Source organism: Microtus oregoni, unplaced genomic scaffold (genome assembly GCF_018167655.1).
Source record: "Microtus oregoni isolate MIOR12 unplaced genomic scaffold, Mior012 000072F_ref0000427, whole genome shotgun sequence".
Classification (NCBI taxonomy): Eukaryota; Metazoa; Chordata; class Mammalia; order Rodentia; family Cricetidae; genus Microtus; species Microtus oregoni.
Window position 1 is genome coordinate 7,328,515 of NW_024543979.1, and position 19,704 is coordinate 7,348,218.

The 19,704-nt window shown below is 42.6% G+C and overlaps 1 protein-coding gene across 14 annotated transcripts in view; it reads right to left on the reverse strand.

The window, feature by feature from the left end:
* Nucleotides 1–304: 304 nt before the first annotated feature.
* Nucleotides 305–19,704, reverse strand: part of Znf644 (zinc finger protein 644) — a 65,783-nt gene continuing 46,383 nt past the window's right edge. For 8 of the 14 annotated variants that reach the window (XM_041641986.1, XM_041641988.1, XM_041641990.1 and 5 more), the window contains 4 exons: nucleotides 16,093–19,106; nucleotides 15,311–15,916; nucleotides 2,970–3,072; nucleotides 305–1,898 (listed from right to left, as the gene is read on the reverse strand). In XM_041641986.1, coding sequence (XP_041497920.1) covers nucleotides 1,706–1,898; nucleotides 2,970–3,072; nucleotides 15,311–15,916; nucleotides 16,093–19,106 — 3,916 coding nt within the window. In that variant the 3' untranslated portion in view covers nucleotides 305–1,705. The remainder of the gene's footprint in view (nucleotides 1,899–2,969; nucleotides 3,073–15,310; nucleotides 15,917–16,092; nucleotides 19,107–19,704) is intronic. The other 6 variants (XM_041641994.1, XM_041641993.1, XM_041641998.1 and 3 more) reach the window with 4 other exon arrangements.

Below are 19,704 nucleotides of genomic sequence, written 5' to 3' on the forward strand. Positions count from 1 at the left end.
AGGAAGAGGTAATCCATACTAACCCAGACTTGGTATACTTTCAGTCAAAAGTAATGGAATGTGATGTAATTCTAAACATTAAATGGCCCTGAATTAAGAGTTTAATAACATAATAGGCAAATTTTTTTTATATATAACATATTGACCAATGTAGTGTTTCTAGAAAACCAAAGTAACATGGTGAATATAAAAAATCTAAATAATAAAACAACCTCACGGACTACGTCCCATGATAAAAGATGAGAAATGCTTCGTGTCTGAGGCATTATACTTCTTGAAGTCTTTTTATTTAGCGATTTTTGGTAAGGAGATATACCATAGAAAGGCATTTCGCTGGTGGTGACGTATGTATATACTCTACCCCTTTGTTGGAACTGCTTTAACGTTCTGTACAAATGAAGAAAAGTATCGATGCATATTCTTGGTTGACCGATATTAGCAACTACATGAAATGTCGCGGAATGGGTGCTTGCACACATTAGCTCGTAAGGGATGCTAATTCTCAAACACAGGAATAAAGCTGCTTGTGGAAGGGTTTGCGAGTCATCACGACCAAGACACCTGCACGGTTTCTCCACTCCTCACAGCACATTTATTTCAGTATTCCATGTCGGTCCTTAGCATGAGCATAGTGTTACACAATTTTTATACATATAATCACAACCAAAACAAGCTCTAAGATTGAAATTGTAAACATTCTCATCATATGTAGAAATATTTTGTGTATTAATAGTTCTGCTAACTGATCAAATTTGGAAGATAATATAAATGAGAAAGTCTATTCTAAATTGTGTAGTGAGCCTTGTTTATTAATTACATTTCTACAATGTTAAATAAAGAGACAACCCTGTCCTGTAAGCATGTCAAACTGTACGTAAAACATTACAAAGAAACAAGTCTGTTAACAAAAGTATGTCTTGCAATAAAGAACATTGGATTTGTAAAATCTACTATGATACAAAGATGGAAAGGGTAATAGCATCTTTGTTGACAAAGTAGGAGGTAGCATGGACGCACCACTTCATTGTCTGAGAAAAGCAACTGCAGGAAGACGGGAACCGCAGGGAACTTCCAGGACTATGTACAGAGTTCTTTTAGAAATACTTGTTTAAACAAATCTCCCTCCAACTTTTTAGTATAAAAAAAACCAAACCATTCCATGTGATTTAAAAAAAAAAAAAAAACACTTACACATCCAGACAGATAGTTCTCTGCCCTATCCGGGTGAACAGTCTCAAACTATGAAGTACATGATATTTAATGCCCTAAGTTGAGTAAATTTAGTTAGCAGTTCCTGGTATTATACAAAACACTAAATACATACCAACAAAATATAATATCTTAGTTTTCTATATAAGTGTGGGGAAAAAACAGTCTTGATTCTGGTAACACTGCAGAGAACATAACTGTCAGTAAGTCTGTCTGTGAATTCATGTGCAACACTTTACAAATGGCTCTCAGATGTAAGACCCTTTGAGTAAACTCAGCCAACGAAACTCAGTAACCCTTAAAAACACATTCCACCCTATATAAAATATATATATAGGCTACTCACTGTCTCAAGTATTCAGATGCTCTGATGTCCCGTAATTCACGTCCCCCACTGTTCCTACTTTAGCATTTATAAATGGATGTGGTTTACAAAAAAAAAAATTTTTTTTAATTTACATCCAATTAAATTTGCTATTGAAAAGGACTCCTGGTTCTATGACGCTGCTTCTGCCATCAGTAAAGAGAACGAGGCTTCTGTAATGGAGGCAGGCTTTTTAAGTAGTGATGTGACTTCCACCATGCCAGCTCCAGTCCGTGGAATATTAGCGTTTACAATGTGTCGTTGTAAGTGCTTAATCCAGTCTTCCTGAACAGACAATGGTCCCCGAAAGACTAGGCCACAAAACCTACAAAAGAAGAAGTGGATAATGGTAGTTCTTTTCATATAACTAATTCTATTTAAAACTAATTCACATAAAGCCCCTAGTGCAGGAAACGAATCTCATCGTACACTACACAGAGCACTCGTTTAATAAATCAAGGGTTCTCAACCCATGGGTCCCAACCCCTTGACGGTCGGATGGCCCTTTCACAGGGGCCGCCTAAGACTACCCTGTGCATCAGATTTTACAATACAGTTTATAATACTACAATTACAATACTGTCGTTGGGAAGTAGCAATGAAAATAATTGTATGGTAGGGGAGGGTCAGCACAACATTTAAGTTCTGTTATTAAAGGGCCACAGACTTGGGAAGGTTGAAAACCACTGGTTTGAATTAACTGGACTCAATTTACACCTTTATTAACAGGGTTAGTAAATGTCCTTCATTTTTGTAGCGGTTGTAATATTATCTGAGTTAAAATTAAGTAAATAGGTTTCTTAAAAAACAATCTAGGTGCAACGATATTTCGTTGGCCTCTAAGCTTATGCACCATGTGCCTAAAGGGTGCAGGGCCCTGAGCCTGGAGTGCCATGCCTGACTCATGTGGGTGCTGAGAGCAAAGCATGGGTCCTCTAGAAGAGCAGCCAGTGCTCTTAGCTGTTGAGCCACTTCTCCTGCCCCACTAAACTCTTCTATACCATCTAAACTCATCCACGGGAATTACTCCGAAGTGTCTCTCCAGTGCAGAAGGGCGCTGCATTCACGAAGGTGCACGGAGGGAAAAAAAGAAAATGTGTTTTCAACAAGCAGGAACTTAAAGACAGTAAAAACAATCCAAACTAAACTGATCAAATATATAAAGCACAACTAATAGACCACTTCTATAAATTACAGGCATCTGGCTGATACACAAACCCAATCTTACATGTTGTTGAAGCAAACCTAAGTATATGATGAAGTAAGATTCTGCCTCTGCAAAATCCTAATTTATAATGTTTTGTTCAGTATGCCAAAAAATAAAACTGCCAACTAAAATAGTTGCTGTGTCTCAAAGAAAACCTAAAGGGACGATGTCTGGCAACGAGACAAATACCTGCATCGGAGAATGTAGACCTCGTCAGCACCATGAGGCAATGTCAGCATCTTCTTCTTGCTTCCAGATCTTGACCTGGACTTCTTTTGTTTACAATCTAAGGCTAAACAAAAGAAGAGAAACACTTAACATTCCTGGTATGTTTAAAGCACACTTATGCAACAGAGAGACCGCGCCACCTACGCCCCATCAGATTAGTCTGTGCTCCACTTCCCATTTACAGGGCATGGGCTAACTCGCAGGGCCTCGCCCCCACAGCGGCATCTGATTTGCACATGTGCTCTGTGACGCTTTTTCCAAATACAGCTCTCCACGCACACAGAATGGAGGAAATGTGGCTGAAGAACCAGAAGCTCAGCAGGTCAATAATAGCAATAATGGGAATCTTTACTTTTGATCACACGTAATTTTAAACATCTTTTTTCCAGGAAAATTACAACTTTTTAATGTTAACCGATTAAATTAGCATTTTATTACTAATCGATTAAATAAATCTAGCAAACTGAGCAATGGAATGTCACAGTGTAACAGAAAGCTCAATGAAAAGTCAGTTTCTGTGAAATTCAAGAGCAAACATAGCTCAGTTTTCATCTTTAAACTCAACTTCTATTACATGTACAATCATACAAATGTGAATTTTAGTAGAAAACAGCTACAAACCTGTTACCTAAGTTCACAGCTGGATCCAATGTTTGATGCCAACTATTCTTTACAGTTTTCATCCTATATTTTCTCCAGTAGTTTATTTTAAAAATATGATTTAAGAAAATACTTTTTTTAAGGGTAGGCAAAATTTTAGGCTAGTTCTGACATTTTTCCATTACTTAATCTTTCCCTTTAATTATTTACTTCAAAGGTATGAATCAATGGAAGAAGAGATTTTCATCAGTTGAACAGATAGGACACATGCTCTACAGTCTTTGGGCAGAGCTACAACGTTCCTTTGGACAAAGGGATGATGGGAAGTGCGGGTGCAGGAAGAGAAAGAGTTCATCTCTAGGGTCCAAGCGTAACAGAAGACAGCACCACTCAGATGGCCTTCGTTCTTCTAAGAGAACAGGGCGGGCTGCTCAATGCAAGAGAACAGGTGTGGCCATCGCAACACCAGAGACCACAGTTCCTCACGGCAGCCGAAATGCACACTGCAAACTAAAAACTGTAGGAACCTAAATCTCAGTCACGATTTCCAACTTTTTGCCTCTTGTCTGCTTAAAAGTAAAATCCAAGACTCATGGTTTTTTTCTATTTATTATTAAAACGAGACGCCAGTAAGCAAAGAACGATTAGAAGTCAGGCACTGAAGAATAGCTAATTCAAAGCTAAATAACCCAGCCCCAGAAAAGCCCCAGAAAATTCTTTTAAGATTCTCCTCAGTTATTTGAGATGAGAGTCTGATACTCAGCAGGGACTCAAATGCTCTGGACCAAAAACAAAGCAAAGTCTGGCAATTTAACCGTTGGCATCCAGAGGAGGCCACAAAGCAGTCTGGGCAGCACTCCGCTCTGATGCCACCGCACACTTGTTTCACACGGTGGCAACCACGGGCTCTGCACTGGCTTTGGTATTCACCAGAGGTCTTCACCAGACCTAGTAGGAATGAGCCAAACACCACACACTTCTTTCCCAGAGCTGCGACAGTCATGTGCACTCGGGAAGAAGAGTTCGGAGAACTTCTAGCTGTCAGCTACTTCCTTCACCTATGAGACATGTGATGTCTGCCTCTGTGATGTAGGACACAGGTTTAGCTTTAGTTACAGCCTTTCAAACTTGCTATACTCTGTTTACAAGTCCTTGTAGAACGCAGATAAATGACTGCAGGATACAAACAGGATGTATTATATCCGCCGCAAAACATCCAGGACTGCAAACGGTCAAAAGGAAGTCAAGGAATCTGTCGCAAGCTCCCAAACTCAGTTCCTCAGACATGCAGTGACACCCGGAAACTGAACAGCCGGCATCTCTAAGATATTTTACTTAAATGAAGAAGAACAATATTTTCTGAATTTTGATACTGTACATACTCTCAGAAGGTGTTTTATGAATGACAATATCTAAGGTTGTAAATGAAGCCATCAAAGTTCAGCACTGATATTTGGAGGTGGCATGACATCAGAACACTGGGAGACCATCACTGTGCAGCTGGTAATTTCTGATAACTAGTTTTCCAAGTCAGGTTACAGATGTTCTTGTGTTAAGAGTCCTTATAAGCTTAAGATTAAGATATTTTAAATCTCACACCCCTGGCAACAAAACCTGAAAGTCTAAAATGTCTTAACATCTTCATTATTTTAAAATTCCTTGTTTCCCAAAAGCATTGTTTAGTAAGTGAAATGAGCACATTGAGCACACAACCACCCCTGTAATGCAGGCCACACATTTATAAAACTCTGTAAACAGCTGAGTAATAGGAACACGTGCACAAGGACATCCACATGGCACTGCTGCATCAAAGACAACTTACAAAGAATGTTCCGTGGAAAGCAAAGGACAGCACCCATGTGTGTCTGTCACAGAGCACTGCTGCTGCAGGAGCACAGAAGCAGGCCTGGCCACACAGGCCCTCACATGCCTGCTCAGACTGCAGAAAATGTGCAGGGAACCAGACTCATCCAGAAGACTGCTTAGAAATCTTTCTAACTCAGGTTATCTGGGTATATGGAAGACGGACACTTGTTCCTGCAAAATTACTCACAAAGACAGTGAACTGAGCTACAAGGACATATACAAAGGTTCAACAACCTAACTTTTAGTAAAACAGCTATGTTTTTACTAAATATGGAAAAAACCCAAAGGACCCCACAGTGTTATGAAAATACAGTCCCAAGCACAAAACAGATGACAACAAGCGCACCGTCAGATGACACACAGTCCAGAGACAAGCCTGTTTTCAGAACAATTATTTCATTTTGTACACAGCAGAAAAAGAAGTCACTTTTGGTACTGACGTAATTATATAAAATCTTTTGCTTTTTCCATTGTTCTGTTCATTGTATACAGTAATTTTTCCAAGAAAATTTTCTTTTCTTCATTATACAAATGACTCCAGAAGACGAGGATTTATTCGGTGTTACCTGAAGCTTCTGTGGCCAAGAAGTACATCATGGCTAAACTAATGTTCACCACTAACATTTCAATTGCACTCAGTCATCCCTGCCCAATCTGCTCCTTTTCTGACTTACGACTGGTCTGTCTATGTGTCTCAGTGTGCTGTCTGCTGCTGGAACAGAACACCATAGACCGGGTGAATGGAAGAAGAGAAGCGATTGGCTCACAGTCCTAGAGACAGGAGTGTGGCATCCACTGTGGCGACAATAACTGTTCAACAATAACATGGCAGGCAGATGGGTAGGTGCTCAGAAAACCAAGAGAACACTGGGCAAACTCATTCCTACCATTCCTATGCTAACCAGCCCATTTGTAAAGTACAGCGTCAGCCCATTCGTGAGGACAGAGACTTGTAGCTTCTGATCATCTCTAAGCATTTGGTCTTCAATAATAAGACAGACATTCTCATTTCAAAAGACAAGGACAAAGAAGAAACTTGTCCTATGTAACTGTAAAAGCTACTAAGAAAAGCACCAAGAAGGCTCTTGGGCCACCCACACTGGAGGTCGGGGCCGCCCTCCCCTACAGCTTTGCAGCCGGGTAGGGCAGTCTTCTGCTCTCAGGTGCTAGTCCTGTGCCTGTACTTGTCCAGGCTTGTGTCACAGGCTGGGGGCTCCCACTGCAGGGTCCTAGAGGACTCTGACTCCCACAGCCCACAGCTGCCCTGGTGGGGACTCACTCTTCAGCCCCCATGGAAGGAAGCCATGCTCCTGCTCTTCCTAGGTTCTGGGGCTTGGAGATTTAACATCACCTGGAAACAGCACAGGCTTCCCACTTGTATCTTCTTGAGTGAGTCTGCTAGATCATATGGTCACTTAAGTCAAAGCTGCCACAGTCCCACAAGCCCTCGGTCCTTACCATACTGACTCCTTCACAGCTGAAACTCTTACCATTTAGGCTTCTCTCCTGAACACCTTCCTCACGCTGTCCGTCATCAGCCTGACTCCGGCCTCACTTTTGTTACAGTAAGCTGCAGCTCTCGGCAACAGTTGTCATCTCGCAGCTGACAGCAGCTAAGGCGAACACTAAGCTACCCAATGCTCTGCTGTCAGGAAATGTTATGCACCAGATAGCCCACTCCTCCATTCCGTGTTCCACACAATTCTGCCCAATTCTTCACAACAATATAACAAGGATGACCTTTACTCTTGTTCTTCATTTTTGTCTGAGCATTAACAGAGTGGCCTTTTCTGTCCACATTGCTACCACTACTCCAATCACAACCACTTAAGGAATCTATAGCTTTCTTCCGATCCCACACTAGAATTACTCAATGTTCTGCACATAGCAGCACAAGCTTCTTTTGTAGCACACTCACCTAAATCTTCTTCCTCCACTGATCCTGTAGCTCCAAAGGTGGTGTTTCTAACAGTCCTACTTCTTGGCAACAACTTAACTCTCCAAGTAAATACACTCCTAATTCTGGAGCCTGGTGAGTGAGGGCCTTTGTATTAGACTGACTGCATCACGGCACCAGAAGAGGGAGGGGATGGGGGAGCAGAGGAAACTGGACAAGCCATTCTTCCTAGAGAAACCAGCCCTTCAGTAGCTAGCCTCCTCCCTACATTAGTAAGGCCTGCATGAGGGGTCAGCCCTGACGGCCTGCTTAGGCCATTTTAAAGCTAAAGACCTCTTAAAGCTACACATCTTACAAGTTACAACAGTAATTAAATTTTAGCCCAAGTTTGCTGGGGGATCTTCAAATGACACAGCCCTGGGGCTATGGTGAAGCCTAATGGTCATATTATACAGACACCAGATAGAAATGGTTAACATGTTCAATGTGGGAAGGCAAAAGCAACTACAGGTTTATCTGGAAAAAACAGCAGGATTTAAATTGTCGCCCACAGGTAAGCCACCATTCCGGCCGGCACCACTAAGAAGCTGATGGGGAGGGACGGCACTGGTGGCAGCTAGGTGGGAAGAGGACTCACGTCCCAAGAATATTCAAGTGTGAGTCTGAGAAACTCAACTCTAAATACGGCCTCTAATCCTCCAAGGCTCATAGACTCAACCATATACAAAATTGTGCACACAAGCATTTTCTCTTTCTCAGTTTCAACAGAAAAAGAACTAGGCTTGGGGTTATTTTTGAAGAAATGCTAGCTGGTACAAGACAGGAATTAAGGGAAGCAGGGGATCTTTTGCTTTAAAAACGAATCTGTTTTTTCACTTAAGCTTTCTGTGTGCATAGATGTGCGGCTGCATAGGGCTCCACACTTGGGTTTAATTCTGTTACTACAGTCTTGAAATTTTTAATAATTTTCAAACAAAGGCTACTACATATTTATCTTGCATGGGGCCATACAAATACGCTCAGTGTCGTGGCCTGAATACCTGGTTCCATAACGGTGCTGTGACTATGAAATAGTAATTGACCCCAAATCAAAATAAACAATCAGGGAGGGATAAATGTACCTGGAAACATTTTACTATCTCACCTGGAAGAGGGGATATGCAAACAATGTGGAAAAGAGCCTTAATTACACTTGAGTCTATGTGGAGAAGAAAAACCAGCACAGTTGTAGATGCCCCCCCCCCCCTCTACTGCTTCAATGCTCAGCTATACCCAGGCACAGGAGGAAGACCCAGACATGAACACAATAGGAGAGCAGATATTACTTCTCTATGGTAACAAGGAAACAAAGTTAAAATTGTCTAAGGTGAGTTGGGTTCCATGCTGTTTTATTCAGCAAAGCAAGTGTTTGTCAAGAAGAGGAGTTACTCCTCTTAAACTCAGACACGCATAAAACACAGAACAAACATTAAAACACACACTAATGAATCTGTGAGTCACTTCAGCATCTGAACCAGACTCCTGCCCTCCATAGGCCTCTGTATTTCTGAGACATCACCTGAGGGATGACTAAACAGACAGACAAGAGAGTCCAATTACCTTCCCCATAGTCACCTTCAACTTCAGGAAGACAGACGAGTCTGGCTTTTAATCATTTTTTAAGACTATATATTCCAACAAAGTTCAGAACTAAAAGCAGACATGGTGCTCACCAGATCATTTTCTTCCAGGGCATCTTCTAGCTGAGATTCTCTGTGTGTGTTACACATACATACAACACTGGACAGCAAGAATTCACGTTATTCCTCAAATTATACACAGAACAAGGAAATGTATGTTCTACTTCTGCGCCTCTGAGTAAGCGAGGAAGGAAATCTCCAACAAGCCTCTCTTGGCCTACTCTCACAAGAGGCAGTTAGAGTACATTTGTATTATACCTGTCTTGGGGGTACTGTTGCTGTGAGGAAACACCACGACAAAAAGCAACTCGGGGAGGAAGGGTTTATTTTGTCTTCCAACTCTCGGGTCTTCACTGAAGGCATGTGGGGCAGGAACTGAAGCAGGAGCCCGGAAACTGGCCTGCTCCTCATACCTTCTGTGGCCACAAAGCTAAATATAACAGCTTCTTTATACCATCCCGGACCATGGGCCCAAAGGTAGCACCACCTACAATGGGCTGAGACCCTCCTACATTAACCAAAAAGAAAAACAGAACAAAAAACCCACCATAGGCCAATCTAGGTTCTTAACTGAGGTTCCCTCTTCTCGAATGGTTGTAGCTTGTCTCAAGCTGATAAAAAAAGAAAAAAAAACTAACCAGGATAATCCCGATACTGCTGTATATGCCATATAAGGTCAACTATGGCAGAACGCCTACATTTAGTTCTGGCTAACAACATATTCTGTAACCATAATCCAGACCATAAACATTCAAAAATTCATGTTAGACGAGAAATCACAACAGGCTCAGAGAACACAACTGAAGATATTTTGGACACATTAAAAATTATTAACATAAAAAGCAAATCCTAAAAAATTAGTAAGTAGGGATAGCAGGATACTAGAAACTGACAAGGCAGGCGAAACACAATCAACAGAATTAAACTTTGTAACCAAGGACAAGCAAAACAAAACAAACCCTAATCAACTCAGGCGTTTCATCTGCAGGGTGTCACCTAGACAGCTAGGTGAGGAGGAATTGCTGGACGAGTGACCGAGGGTAGCTGTCCAGGGGGCATCTATAGACCCCTGCCCTCAAGCCACCTGCCTCTTGCCCCTTCTAACAAATCTGCCAGGCATTCTCCTTGGCTCCCTCCACACTGGCCGTCTGTGTCCCCACCTCACCTTCCTGTGTCATTCATTTCTCTAGCATATGACTTGTAAAATGAATTTCTCCTCTCCCTAACCAAATCTTTTATTTAAAAAGTGTTTTCCAAAGCATCAGATAAATGCTTTTAAAAAGTATCTATAAAAGGGATTTTAAACCCAACCTTTAATCCCAGTACTCAGAGGCAGAGGCAGGCAGATCTCAGTTACATGTTGTCTAATCTACAAAATGTGTGCCAGGAGAGCAAGACCTACATAGAGACCCTGTCTCAACACACAGAGAAGGGTTAGCCTCACTAGTCTGCCCCAGCACTCACTAGCTTCCGATGTCCTCTACTGATCTCAACCATCCAGATCAGTACTAGATCTAACTCCCTACCTCCCAGGACTTCTAGGAACTAACTAGCTCACACTTCCCACATTACCCCTCCTTTTCCAAGTATGGCTCCTTTCCTCTCCAGACCCTACCTTTCCTTCTACACTTGCTCTCCGTGAACACCAAACCGACACATGCTGGGATGGGGTGTGGCTCCTTTTTGGTACATGTTCTTAGCATGCAAAAAACACTGGATTCCAATGCCAGCACCTAATGAGCCAAACCTGGAACCAATTCTGTCAGGGGCTCGCGGGTGGTTCCTAGTAAACTCGCTACAGCGCATTCTTGCCTCTGCGCTTGCCCAGTGCTTCACAGTTCATCCGCCCCGCCCCGCCCCGCCCCGCCCCGCCCCGCCCCGCCTGCCTATCTTAGGATCAGGTGCGCATGTAAGTGTTTCTGACTCTTGATTCTGTAGTAGTGCCTAGCACAAAGCTTAGACCACAGCAGAAATTGAGGGGATGCTTGTCGAATCAGTGAGGAATCAGCCAGCATCTTTGGGTGTAGCTGGCAAACTGCCCACGCCTTTCCTTGCACAATAGAACTGTTTCTCGGTCCCTTTATAGGTTATGCTAAATGGGCACAAGGCTACATTTCTCCATCTGTTTCACAAGGCGAAAATAACAACCAAATGGCTGGGGAAAGACAAGTCAAGTTAGGCACTAAGGAAGTAATCTCAGAAAAATGTACTCAACCAGAACCATTCATTTTCTTGTTTGAATAAATAACACATTACAGCCACATAAACACAGACATGTTTTTTTTTTTTTATCCCATCTACCTCATAACTGAGGCAAGTTACAGCTAAGAAAATATGGAAACTGTCTTGTGGAAAAGTCAGAATATCCCCTGTGCTCCTTTCGTGTTCATGGGAGTCCATGCATGCAGGGACGTAGGAATCAAACCAGTCCCCTTCCTTCCTAGGTCTGCTCAAAAGGTGATCTGTGCTAGGCAAACCACCTGAACGCTGGCCCCGTGCCCCTACGGCAGGCTCTATCACCTGAACGGCTGGCTCTATCACCTGAACGGCAGGCTCTATCACCTGAACGGCAGGCTCTATCACCTGAACGCTGGCTCTATCACCTGAACGCTGGCTCTATCACCTGAACGCTGGTCCCCTGTGCCCCTATGGTAGGCGCTATGCTGTGCACACTGTTCTCCAAGGGCTGCTGTCGCCAAGGACCCACCCCAAACTCATTTCAAAGCCAATCCCGTCGAGAGAATTACCAAGGTTTCTGCCTTTGAGTGAGGTTGCTTTAAACAGTTTGAAGATCAACGCTCTGCTTCTACTCGACAGGACTGAATGACAGTGCCAAAGGAGCGAGCACTCCGCCAGCATTTTCAGAGCACAGGAGTGACTTTCCCAACGGTTTAGGAGCCCATTCAGCACCTGGCTGAGTTCACTGGCACTTACAAGAGTACTATATCACTAAAGCTGAAAACAGGCAAAATACTCATTTATAACATGCAACCTACAATTGCACTCTAAAAATAGATCATTTTAAAAATAAAGTCTTTATTTTTTGAAAAGCAGGTACTGACAACGAACTAATGTTGAAAATCTTTTTCTCATTTCTTAATTATGGTGGGCTGGTCACTTTAGAAAACTGGGTCCTTGTTTCTAATTAGACTCATATCTAGACTCCACTAAAATGTTCTCCACTTTAAATCTGCTTTCATTTTGGAATTCTCCAACAGAAAGACTTCTTGTATATAGCAGAGAATAGCGCCTGGGGACAGCCTATGTAGGGCAGTCTTGGTCTGAACCCCAGTTGTGCTATGAGTAACTCTCCAAGTGTAGACAGATAACTCCGGCTACAACAGGAAGAAAGCCTAGGCCATCAAACAGGCTGTCCCTATGTGCCATGCTTGGGAGGGCACAGCAGGGATACTGACAGTGACTTCCCACTCTTACCGCCTCCCGTCTTCAGTGTCTACAACTGCATGATCAAAGTGCAGCTGCGTGAGAACTGAACCCTCACAGCCAAGCTCTGAACAGTAAACTAAAGCCGGCAGTTCTTCTCCTTTTCAGACAGACAGTGCTCCGCCATCTGCAGATAAAGTCAAGAAATAGAGTGAAGAAGCAGAAGACACAGCATAGACCAAGCATAGACACAGCACACAGCAAGGGCATAGATGTAACTTGTAGAACATGAGGAGGAACAAGAAGCTGGGCAAACAACTACTCAGGGAAGCAGAAGAGCAAGAGAACTTAGAAAAGATTAGAAAAAGGATCTTAATAGAAAAAAAGTACATTTTAAGACTTGAGAGAAATGATAATTGCTAAAGCGGGTAGTTTGAAGGAGCACAAAGCGAAGAGCAAAGCATTCCCAAGGTGTGGGAAGTGCGCTATGAGTAGGTAAGCCGACATGCTCACAAGCATCAGTACAGAGACTGCTGGTAAAGCTGGACCAGCCAACCAAAACCAGCACAGAAATGTGAACCTTAACACTTCTATTTGCATCTAGGTTTAGGAACCCTAAATGAAGGTGAGGGACACTAAAGGGAAAATATTCTTAAGACTTTCCCCCTTGAAGATTCAATCTATACACTAATGTATTATTCTACATATTTGAAATTTCACTGTGAATTCCTTTCCTAATAAAGCATCTTTTCCAAAGTAGCACTATTGTCTTTTTCATGCTTTTTAACCAAAGAGGTGTCTTTATTAAAATCTATTAATAAAAAAAATAAATTTGGAAATAAAAAATAGTTTTTAAAAGGACAGAATTAATATAGACAAAGTTCACCTCCGATGGGTTATTTTCTCCTAACCAATCAGCATGAGTCAGATGAAAACTCATCACTTCAGTGCGTGTTCAAGCGTTGCTTACCAGGGGGGCTCCAGCTACTGTCTAACATTGGCACCAGAGCACTGCACCAGGCAGACATGTTGATGTCTGTTCACACATACCTGTGCCCGTCACAAGGGCAGCACTCTTCCTTCGTGCACAAGCGCGGAAGTGGCTGGACAGGCCAACAGCACTTGTAGACGCCGTGTTGCAATGCACACGTGTTCTAAGCTTCACAGGCACACCTATCCTTCAAAAAAAAAACACTATAATCCAGTTCTCACTTCAAAACGGGAAATTCTCTTAGCTTAATGTGTGTAGAAAAGCACCACAATAAAGATGATTTTTAAAGCGCTCGTTGAGTTGGCTTAGCTTGAATTAAGGAAGGGAGTTAAGGGTTAGCAGTTGGCAGTTAGTATTCAGAGCTGGGCCGTGCTCCTTGGAAAGGTAGAAGGCAGCCTGACCTCTGAGCTCCTCAGGAAACACCCACTGTCACTTTCTGGCAGATGTCTGTGTTACGCAGATCATTTCTGAAGCCTACGGTAATTATGTGAACAGCACAGCTCTGCTGGGAAAGTTCAAAGCTTACAACACAGCAATAGAGAATGACAAAGTCTAGTGGACAAAGTGGTAATCAAAGTGTTGTGCCCACAAAACCGTATAAGACACGACTAAATTCGGCTTTCCAATGAAGGCTGGAGAGGAGGTGGTAGACACAACATTTTATTCAGGGCATTTTATGTTCATTAATCTGAATGCTCAATCAATAATGCCAAGTCAATGATCTGAAGTTTTTTGCTAAAATCTTTGTGCTAAATAAATGATCAACAAGCCAATACCACCACAGGAAAGGAAACGCTGAAAAAATATAAACTCTAAACTTTTCAGACAACCCTCACTTCAGTAGGTGTCCCCAACACTATCATGGCGGTCACAAGAAATTCTGCATCATGGTGAACACAACTAACACGCTCTCTGTGCTTCATCCTTCTTAAAAGGAGAAAACTACGGCCTTTGAAAGACTCTTTACTTGGAATAAAGCAGTCTACTATCCAGAATCCTGCATCAGAGAAAGCATTGTTTCAGGCTATTAATATTCCCCTAAATCAAAATTACAATACAAATATTAGAGATATTTAGTGCTTGCCAAGAGGTGAATCAGAATTACAGTAATTTGATTCTTTACTAATCCATGGGCCAATTTCTATTAGCTAAGACATGACAACTGGGGCTCACATACACAAACCTTTCAACACTCTTAACATCAAAACAAATAAATCCAAAACACCCTTCTAGTGTTTGAGTATAAACCAGACACATCCTTTCCCAATACATACGAAATATCCCTTCAACAGAAACTTGGCACACCAGCACCTGCTCTGCTGCAGAAAAACACAACTGTAAAATCCAAAGGCCACGCAAATTTTGTTCATATTGACTACAGTTCTCAAAAGTCACACCATCCCATAACAGAGTGAGCTTCTGAGAGGAGACGCTTGTTTGGGTTAATGGCATCGGGCACCAGTCCTTTGGTCTAAGAAGTTGTTCTGGACTGCCTTGCCTAAGCAGCAGACACCAGCAGTTCTGAAAACAGCCCTCTGCAGCACTGGCAGAGGCGTGCCAGGTCTTCCCTTTCAACAGTGCAGTGCTGATACATGTCAGCCTCCCATATTACAGCAGCCGCTTTTCCCAGGTCAGCTGGTCTGGTGTAGGGGTGTGTGTGCGTGTGCATGTGTGTGTGTGCATTTTGCTTTGTTTCTCGACTTACATTCAGACCAAGACATGAGGCAGAGACTCAGTGCTGCCGGGCATCCACCTCGGCCACAGCAGAATAATAAGTGTGCGCTGCGAATGTGCAAACGGAAGATGCTCAGGAGGCACTGCCCAGAGGCTCCAGCTCACAAAGCCCTCAACTGTGTTCAAATAACAGTCACAAGCGTCCTCTTACCTGAGTGCACAGTCAAGTCCATTTTTTGTGGTTGATACATCAACGGACTGTCGTCGTTTAGTGGAAGAACACATTTCTGAACAAATCTCTTCCTTGCCGTCTGGTTATGAATCTTCTGAGGAGAAAGAGCAGAATTCCTTTCGTCCCCCATCCTTTTGTTTCTAAGAAGTTCTATCAGTGTAAGAGACTGGTTCTTTCTTCCACTGGGCAGTTCGGGTTTTGTTTCGTCACATTCGTTTAGGAAACTCAGGCGTTCTTCCTCTGAAGCAGACACTGACAGAGCCTCTGCCTTTAGGCCGTTACGGTATTCATCGAGAGGTAGAACATCCTGAGACAGGAAGTCGTCCCCTGACGTGAGTTTCTGAGCTACGAAGGGTCTGGGAATGACACGACGATTGTTCAGGGCCTTTAAAATCTTCTCGTACTTCTCTTCGTTCTGCATCATCTCGTTCAGAACACAGATCGGAGACTTGTGAGCATCCCACTTAGTTTTCCCAAGTCTTTTCAGATGGCCTCTGACATGATTTGATAACCCAATCTTTGTGTCAAACCAACCACCACAGAGCTGACAAGTGTGTTCAGAAGTAGTCTCAGCCTTCTCTACAGCTAAAAGACACGGTTAAGAGTGGCATCAGGCTCTTTCACAAATCCCCATCAATGAATTAACTCTGAAATATGAAATTCTGGGATTTCTAAGAAGGACCAAACTCAAACACAATTTTCAACTCCTCCGAATGTCAACACATTTATTAGGCCCCAACTGTCTCCACACGGGAACTTACCTTTTCTAACGCGCTTCACAGGCGTCCCTGCGCCAGCCCTTTTGAAATGCTGCATTTTGTCGCTTGTGGCTATTTGTTCTGGCGACACGACATGGCGGGCTTCATAGCTCAATCCTGCTCTATGAAGATGCCCTCGGACGTGATTTGACAGCCCAACACCTGTTTCAAAAGTGGCTGGGCAGTAAGGACATGACTTCTTCTCAAGGGACAAATCAGTCCAGTGAAAAACGGAGCCATGCTTTGACAAAGGTGTTTCTGCATTTTCCAAAGGCTGAGGGTCATGCATCTCACTCAAAAAGCTGTCAGTGCCACCATCTTCATAATACTCAAAATAAAAGCCCTCGTCCTGATTGTAACTGAGGGCAGCACTGTCCTCAGGACCTTGGCTTTCCATCTTGCTTTTAAATAGAGGCAATAAGTTTACATGCTCTTGACTAAGACCACTGTAGGTTTCTTCTTCCACGGCCTGTGTAGTGTAGTCACCTAGCTCAACATTATCCCAGGAACTGTCATCTTCTGTCTCGTAACTGTCTTTTTTTCCAGCAGAATTAAGCTTTTGCAAAACAACAACAGTCATTTTATGCAGAAAGTCAGGATAGCTATCCAAGTCTTCCCCACCAGAACTTTCCTTCCTGGAAGCCTTAACCACTCTTTTGACAGCCACACGCCTGTGATCTGGTCTTTTGGTATCTGGGCAATGAGGGTCTGAAATAAAATTATTATGAGAATTATTTGATGATGAAAACAGATGTAAAGAGTTTAATGAATTAACCTCTTTTTTGAAAGGAAGTGGGTATGATTCACCTGATTTTTTGATCATCCTGTAGTTTTCATACTTGTGTCTATATGAATAACTGTTTGCCTTGGCATTAGACTTTTCTTTTGCTACTTGACGGAGATACTTTGGCTTTTGGTCAGTGCTGCTTTTAACCATAACATCCTTGTGGGGAGAGCTATTTGGATTGCACGCGTTTGCACCAGACTGGGCAATACTTTTCCGGGCTTTTTGTATTCGGTGTGGCCGCTTATGAAATTTTGAAAAATGACTTGATTGTGAGCTTGATGCAAATGTCCTTTTGACGTCTTGTTTTAAAGCAGAGTTCTTTGGAAACGTGGCTGACTGTTGTCTTACTAATGGCTTAGTGCAATTGAGATCTACAGACTCCTCAAGGACGTCATTTTTTCTTTTGTCAAGTCCAAGAGGATTACCAAATGAGTCAACACATGACGGGGAATGCAAATACTCCATGTGCTTTTTCAGAATACTTCTGGCTGAAGTAGTAAAGGGGCACATTTTACACAGGTACGTAGCTGGTTTTCTGGATGAACCTGTAACAGAGTCTTTGATCAAAGTCTTTTTCTGTGTTTTCCTCTGAGTTGCATCTGAACTGACGACAGGACATTTCACTGCGGCTCCATGGGCGATGCCCCGATGGCACTCCAGTTCGTTCTCCGTGACCGCCATGAAATTACACTCCTCACAGCAATAGTACCTTTTGTCCTTCTCATGGGTCTTAGCGTGCTGCACGAACGTCTTAGGGCAATTGGTACCAAACACACACTGAGGGCACTGCAATCGTGCGCTTCGTCCTTCATCTTGAAGTTCTTTCAATTCCCGGATTTCTTCCATCAGCTTCTGTCTCCTCTCCTGGTGAATGATCATATGCTTCAGCAGTGAATTGCGGTCCCGAAACGTCCGTCCACACTCTCTACAAGCATACGGTCTTGGGACGTTGAGGTGACGGAAGTGACTGTTGCCGTCTAGATGGTACATCATATGCCTGTGGAGGTGCTTTTTCTCCCTGAAGTTCACATTGCACTTCGTGCAGGGGTAGAAGGATGGCTCCTCAGCACTGAAGGTGGCAGGTGACTCACAATCACGCGCTTCACATTTCTTTTTCAAGGTATCTGATATAAAAGTGCGAGTGTGAACAGGCGAACTATCTTCTCCACATTTATCTGAGTTATAAACTAGATGCTGGAAAGTGTCCACAGACTCCAGGTCATCAGCAGATTCAGACTTCACTTTTGATAAAGCATATTTCTGGGCGTCTGTTGCTTGTACCTCCTCCTTTCGCCCTACAAAGTCAACCTGTAGCATCTTTGACTTACTGGGTACACGATTTGCATCACTGAAACAGTCCTCTGTGTAGCGAGTGATTCTGCTGACGTCCATTTTCCGCTTTCTCTTCTTCTCTACACCTGCCACTTTAGGATGGACCGGGGCTTTATCCACCACTTCTTCATTCGTCATAAGAAACTGAATAAACTCTTTCTGGGGATCCCAGTTTGTATCATTTTCTGGCCTAAATCCATCTGTACCTGAGGAAATCCCTGCCAATGCACCGGCACAATCACCTTTTGCCAATGCATCCTCACTACCCTCCCCCACCTCTACTTGGTTTAGTAAAGTGCTCTCTGATTTCACACTATTCCCTACTGAACTCGGAACATCACAGCCAACTAAAGCAGAGGTAGGTAGTTTTTTAATGGAATGGGCTGTATTCTTAGTATGTGCTACATCTGATAACAAAAACACAACTTGGTGCTGACTTGGTTTTTGTGGTGCAGAAAGCTGAAGATCAGCTGCCACCTTCAAAGCTGAACAAGATTCTGTTGCTGGCTGATCCACAGGCTGCCCAGTGGTTAAAGAGACACTACCATCATTCATACTGGAAGTCTTTGTTACAGAGGAGTGTGAAACTGGTCCATTACTTGCTCCTGTAGGCAAGGTCAAGTTTTCAGTAGAGGCAGCAGGAACGCCGGCAGGAATAAACAAAGCAGACTGGCCTCCACTTAAGGCTTTTTCTGATTTATCCTCCGGCGATTCTTCAGACAGAGTCAATGAGTTGTTTCTCTGAAATGATGCCTGACAGTCTTTTGGTTTATGAACTCCACTGTCTTTCTCTGAGATAAAACTGCTGTCATCTTGGAGTTCTTCTTTAGCACCATGAATATCGGTGTTTATCTTCGAATCATCCATATTGTTGGCAAGATCATTTAACACATTTAGTCTAGAAAATGGAAAACAAAAATTTAGATTTGCATGGAAGACAAGCTAGTGGCATGAATGGAGAGCTGGATGTGCACATTCTCACTGGCTTTTCTTTATATTGAAGACACTGATAATTTTCTAGGAATCAAAAGCATTTCAAAGAAAATGGAACCACTTTAAAAACTTTTCAAAGCAAATGTTGCTGTTCAAGCTCTCTAGGAATTCTGTGTTCCGCACACAGACCACCTCGGGAAATGCAGCATGCACTCACACAGCATCAACGAATGCATTACACACTGAAACAGTTTTAAAAATCATGCATAACTTTATAATAAAAACAATTCTCTGGCTTGAACAGACTCACTAAGGACAGTTTCTCTACACAATAGAACTGGAGTTATCATCTGTTGTAAAGAACTGTCTTGTCACCTGGCAACGCATTCCTGGAGCAAAGTAACAATTATTACACAGTAAATAACTTTATTTAGGTCAAATATATTATTTGCAATCAATATAAATGGCTTACCTATGTATAAAATAATAATTTTTACTTCTAAAAAACTTAAAACTGTTTTGCTGTAAAGAAAGTGTTCTGTCAAAATTCTACCAACTAGAAA